Source organism: Gigantopelta aegis, chromosome 5, assembly GCF_016097555.1.
Source record: "Gigantopelta aegis isolate Gae_Host chromosome 5, Gae_host_genome, whole genome shotgun sequence".
Lineage (NCBI taxonomy): Eukaryota > Metazoa > Mollusca > Gastropoda > Neomphalida > Peltospiridae > Gigantopelta > Gigantopelta aegis.
The window spans coordinates 26786745-26792966 of record NC_054703.1 but is presented as its reverse complement, the minus strand read 5'-3'; the positions used below and the strand labels follow the sequence as shown (position 1 = coordinate 26792966).

General features: G+C 35.3%; 1 protein-coding gene across 1 annotated transcript in view; it reads left to right on the top strand.

Moving 5' to 3' along the window:
- Positions 1–4310, top strand: part of LOC121372863 (cysteine-rich motor neuron 1 protein-like) — a 7361-nt gene extending 3051 nt beyond the window's left edge. Inside the window, exons 3-4 of the mRNA XM_041499303.1 lie at positions 1–53; positions 4100–4310. The exon at positions 1–53 is cut by the window's left edge and continues 1 nt beyond it. Of these exons, the coding sequence (XP_041355237.1) occupies positions 1–53; positions 4100–4209 (163 nt within the window). The 3' untranslated portion in view covers positions 4210–4310. The remainder of the gene's footprint in view (positions 54–4099) is intronic.
- The last annotated feature ends 1912 nt before the right edge of the window (positions 4311–6222 follow it).

Here is a 6222-nt window from a genome sequence, read left to right as displayed (position 1 = left end):
CAAAACATGTTGTCCTGGAATATGTGGATCAAGAACTTGTCAGCTTATCGGAAGTAAGTATCTAATACAGAAACAGAGATGATAATAAAATAACCGAGTTACCAGATGAGTGCATGATTGAATAAGTGAAGGACACTCTGAATGAATGAATGATTGAGTGAGTTAGGGATTGATTGAGAAATATATACTGAGAAGCATAAATAACGCAATGGGTATTTCGCTGATATTTTCTTATAGAAATATTATGTCATCAGTATTAGGCATGCAGGCAAATGACATATTGGTAACAACTGTAACTGAAAGAACATATTTTTAAAAATAAAATTTGGTTTTAATCAGAAAACACAACTGAGATTTTTGACAATAAAACAGCAATTTTTTAACATTACTTACCATGGCATATTAAAAAAAAAGACAGAAAACACAAAAAAATTGTTGCTTTTATAGGGAGACGAGAGCAGGCAATGCACATGTAAAACGATTTTCATATGCAACGTTGCATTGTTGTAATAAACACACCAGTTTTTGTCTGATTTGAGCAAAATCCTCATTCACTTACAGTTGTTACCAATATGATATTTGTCCGCATACTTAATATATGTGATTTGACATTTCTATAAGAGATTATTCAGTGAAATACACATTGCGTTATTTATGCCTCTCAGTATATATCGGTCAAAACGTTTGTTTACAGTAATGAAATTGTGAATTGCTTTGAAGATGAGACTGTTTTCTTGTGATTGAGTGAGTGAGCGAGCGAGCGAGCGAGTTAGTGGGTGACATATCAAACAAACAGACAAACACTTTATTACTCCATTGGTCATATTACATTACCAATCTGATTAAAATGAGCTCTACTGGGTCTACCAGTAGATCTAACAGCATTGCGTGGACTCCCATGTCCAGGTGACTATTTCATCTATAAATAACAATTTAAATATCGACCAATTACACTTCGCCTTTTACAGCGTTATTCGGGAGCATACAAATTCTAAAAATATCGGGCGAGACTATTTAGGCGAACTTGTTGGTCTATTTCAACATTAAAAAAACCGGAGAAAAAAGCAGTAATAAACTCTGGATTGTATACTAATATAAACAGATTTTATGGTTACACCATCACGGGTTTTTTTTCGTCTTCAAACGAATTTTATATAAAAATGTTATTGCAATTAGTTTCCGGCATACTTTGTAATTCATACGAATCATTTCGTATATCCTCGGCATAATCCCGAATGTTTTCAAATCACTGGCATGATTTTGCAAGTAATGTTTTGATTGGTCGAATGAAAGATCAACTGGACATGAACTCCAACGGGCTGCTGTTAGATCCACATGTAATAGTGGAACTAATTTTAATTATATTGATTACATGACATGATGAAGAAACTATTTGTCAGACATTAAAACAATAATGTAACACTCGTGGGATATGGTAGTTTCCTGCAACATGGTTTTCAAATTTTAAGTTTTCAAATGATTCTTACAAATTGAGATAGCTTTCTTAATACTGGCAAACTTTTACTGTTAAACAGTTCGCTGACTATTAGAATATTTGGCCTGAACATGTTTTTTAACTTAATATATTTTTTTACAAATATTGACAAAAACGTTGGTATTCTCGACCATTTCAACACGATCCTCTCTTCCCAATTTTCAGCATTCTTAATTAAACAAAAAACCGCTCACTTACGCACTCAAGCACGCAGTCACTCACTCAATCACTGAATCTCTAAACCGGTATTAAACTATACGTCTGAATACTTCCTTCATTTGCATACTATCAATATGATCGGCAAAGTACATACGAATAATATTATTAGGAGTTCGTTGTGTTTTCAGTATGGTGTTTTAGGAATATCCCTAAAATGAATTGTGAAGAAGAAAAAAAAGTATTACAATTTCGTTTGACTAGATTATTTGTAATGTTGTGTCACCAGATAATTCAAAATATATATCAGTCAAAACGTTTGCTTTCAGCAATGGAATTGTGAATTGCTTTGTAGTGTTAGTTTGGGATCGCCATATATTAATGTGTTGATATTTAAATTTAAATAAATTTTGCTACTGAAACCTGCAATATATAACTTACCCTGTTGTAAGTGTTAAATTGTATTTAAATTATCAAACAAACGAGGTAAATTAGTCAAAGTTTAGTTTCTTGTCATGAACTATCAAATACACTGTAAGGAAGGAACGTAGGAAATGTTTTATTTAACTATGCACTCAACACATTTTATTTACGGTTATATGGCGTCGGACAGACGGTTAAGGACCACGCAGATATTGAGAGAGGAAACCCGCTTTCGCGACTTCATGGGCTACTCTTTTCGATTAACAGCAAGGGACCTTTTATATGCACCAACCCACAGACAGGATATTACATACCACGGCCTTTTTTAAACCAGTTGTGGAGCACTGGCTAGAACGAGAAATAGCCCAATGGGCTCAACGACGGGAATCGATCCCAGATCGATCGCGCATCAAGTGAGCGCTGTACCACTGAGCTACGCCCCGTCTCCTACACTGTAAGACGATTAGTCTTTCAACCAACTTGATCTCGTGGCGATTATTGATTTAGTATTCAAATATCGTGGTATGTGCTGTCACATCTGTGGCAAAGTCCATATAAAATACAACTTGCTGCTAATGGGAAAAAAATGTAGCGGATTTCCTCTAGGACCAGAAGGTGAAACATGACCACATGAAACATGACTGCATGACCACATGAAACATGAAACATGAAACATGACCACATGACCACATGAAACATGACCACATGAAACATGACCACATGACCACATGAAACATGACCACATGAAACATGACCACATGACCACATGAAACATGACCACATGTTTGACATTGAATAGGCGATGATGAATGCATCAATGAGCTCTAGCGGTGTCGTTAAACAAAACAAACTTTCGAACCACCTCTGAGGACTTTTTTTTTACTTGTTTGTTTCGTTCCAACCAGTGCACCACGATTGGTATATCAAAAACCGTGGTATGTGTTTTCATGTCTGTGGGAAAGTGCATATAAAAGCCCCTTGCTGCTCACGAACAAGTGTAGCGAGTTTCCTCTGATGACTACTTGTCGCAATTACCACGTTTGACATCTAATAGCCGGTGATTAATTAATCAGTGTGCTCTAGTGGTGTCGTTAAACAAACAAACTTTCAATAGCCGGTGATTAATTAATCAGTGTGCTCTAATGGTTCCGTTAAACAAATTAAATCGTATTTAGTTTTAATGATCTATGTAAGATAATTGGTTAACGAATGTTAGAAGGGAACTTAATATGTTGGGTCTTAACTATATATGGAATCTAACCTATGTTGAGGACCATTATTTTAATGTAATTAAGGAAAGATTATGCGATAGTTTTAAACAACATTGTTTTAGTAAATTAATTACCACGCCTAAGGGCATTCTGCATCGACATTTGATAAACGAGTTTAAATTACAAATTTACCTTACTAAGCCATTAGAAGGAAAATATTTAAAAGAAATAGCAAAAATGTGCACATAAATTAAATATCCAATCTGGTAGATACAGGAACATTAACAGAGAGGAAAGAGTATGTGCACTTTGCAACAGTAATGAGATAGAAGATGAGTTTCATTTTATATTGCAATGTCCACAATATTACGACCTAAGAAAAAAGTATATAAAAAGTTATTACTATATGCGACCCAGCGTTTTTAAACTTTCACAACTTTTAACCACTGGAAATAATAAAGACCTAAACAGTCTTGGGAAATACCTAATAACGGCAAACATAATAAGGAATTCTTTAATTAATTAATAGAATAAAAATATAGTGTAATTTTATAGTAATTTAATGAATAGTGAAATATAATTATTGTTATTTATAAGTATGTATTGATCATTTAAATATTTTAATTCGATGTTACTTAATTATCTTATTGATTAATTAAGTAATTGAATGATTAATTATATTATTTATTATTATCCACCATTGTTTGTACATATTGTATATAGATGTATTTATATTTATGTTATTATTAATGCTAATAAGATGTAAATCTTAAGGCAATAAAGAACTTGAACTTGAATTTTATTTTATCTACAGTTAAACCTCCCTGTCCTTGCGGTCCGAAGTGTTGTCGTCGGTACTGTCCCAATGGATACGCCATGGATGCCAATGGGTGCGAAATATGTAGATGCAAAGTTGTTTATTAATATGCTGCTTCTGTTCAGGAGCAAATAATCGTTTAAAACCAAAGACTTGGTCACAATTTGTAAATTTTTGTTGCTGAAGAAAATAAAATTATATAGGCAAAGGCTGTATGTATTCTTTCTTTTAAACCCAAGTGTTTTTTGTGTTTTCTTGAACAAGGAGGTTAAAGTGACATTCCTGACTTTGATGCAATTTGAAAGATGTTATCGACTAACAGAGACTTTTTAACGACTGTAATTATATTATTATATAATTATATTAAACGTGTTTCTGATCGTTCTAATGTTTGTACTAGGTTAAATTTTATTTTATTTCCTAGAATATATTTGTTCGTACGTACGAAATTATTTGAAGACAAAATCCAGTTTGGGCTTTTACAAAATTTAATATCAGGGACGCATTGAATATACAGACACTGATATTCTAAACAAGAAAATCTATTTAATATGTAAGTTTAATCGTAGAAATATTTTATTAGTCGGAAACATCTTACAATGCAGCAAACTCAGGAATGTCCCTTTAACAATTTTATCGCCACCTCTAGAGAACATTTCGTAATTTTTGACATTGTTTTAGAGAAAACCCGCTATGTTTCCCTATAGCGGCAAGGGATCTGTTATGTGCATTGTCCCATAGTCAGGACAGCGCATGCCACAATTTGCGATATAGAAGTCGTGGTGCACTGGTTGGGACGAGAAAACGCCAAATCAGAGAACAGGTACTCCTAGAGGATTCGATCCTTCGACCCAAGGTTCCCCAGACGGACGCTTTACCGAATGAGCTAGATATCTCCCCGATGAAGAAAGTAAACCTGTTTTGTTTAACGACACCACAAGAACACATTGACGTATTCATCATCGGCTACTGGATGTCCAAGAGTTTGTAATTGTTTTTACATCGCTTTAGAGAAAACCCGCTGTATTTTCCCATTTAGCAGCAAGGGATATGTTTAATGCATTTTCTAACAGACAGAACAGCTTATAACACGGCCTTTGATATACCAGTCGTAGGACACTAGTTGGTATGAGAAAAACAAAACAATCAGAGAATGGGTCCTCTGTGAAGATTCGATCCTTCGACCCAAGGACCTGAGGCGAGCGCTCTGCCGAAATATTCCTCTTATGTATCATTGAGTGATTCTGACAAAGTAAAACTTATTCTTGAATGTAATCCAATCACCACGCTACGAGTATCAAAATTCATATACGAATTAATAGTAAAAAACAAAACAAAAAAAAACAAACAACATCTGCAGACCCCTTGCCCGAGTCAAAGGATTTCGTTGAGTATGTTGTATATAGATGTTGGGCAGAACATTACTACATTGTTATCTTATCATGTGTGTCTTGTGCGTCTGTGTGCGTCTGTCTGTCTGTCTCTTTGTGTGACGGTACATGCTCTTAATTTCTTTTCGCCTGTGGCGATATTAATTGTTTTAGAAGGCCGTGTGCAGTTCCAAATTGCACTTAAGCCCAGATGGGCAACTTGTTACGTGATACCTTGCGCGACGGTCATCGAGCTTTTCTAATACACACCTAGCGCAAGTGTGGAAGCCATGTGGCTAGTAGTTACGTAATATCTCCGGTAGTGCTGTTTATGGCCAGGGGATTGCTCGCGGGATGGCGACAGCCAGTCTGACGATAAGAGGAAAATATGCCGGCGTGGTGGTTGTGGAAAATCCACATGATACGTGAGGTATCGCTTTGTACCCCCAGGCGATTTTCGCTGTCTCTGAGAGTTTTGAATAAATAGCTAGGGTTTAGAGGTATCTGGGAGAAACATTTGGAGGTATCCGAGGGGAACGGTCGTCGTCCACTGAACGATCTATATTAGTTCAGACGGGACTTTGGTAAATATATATTTCTGCTCTGTGTATAACCTTGATGTGATTGATGTGACTTTAAACATGTTAATACTGTATTATACCAATATTATTTACACGGTGCTGGCGGTCATCTGACGCAGAAAACTGTAGGCTCACTGTCCTAAATAATGATATAAAGCTTAGCCAGTCA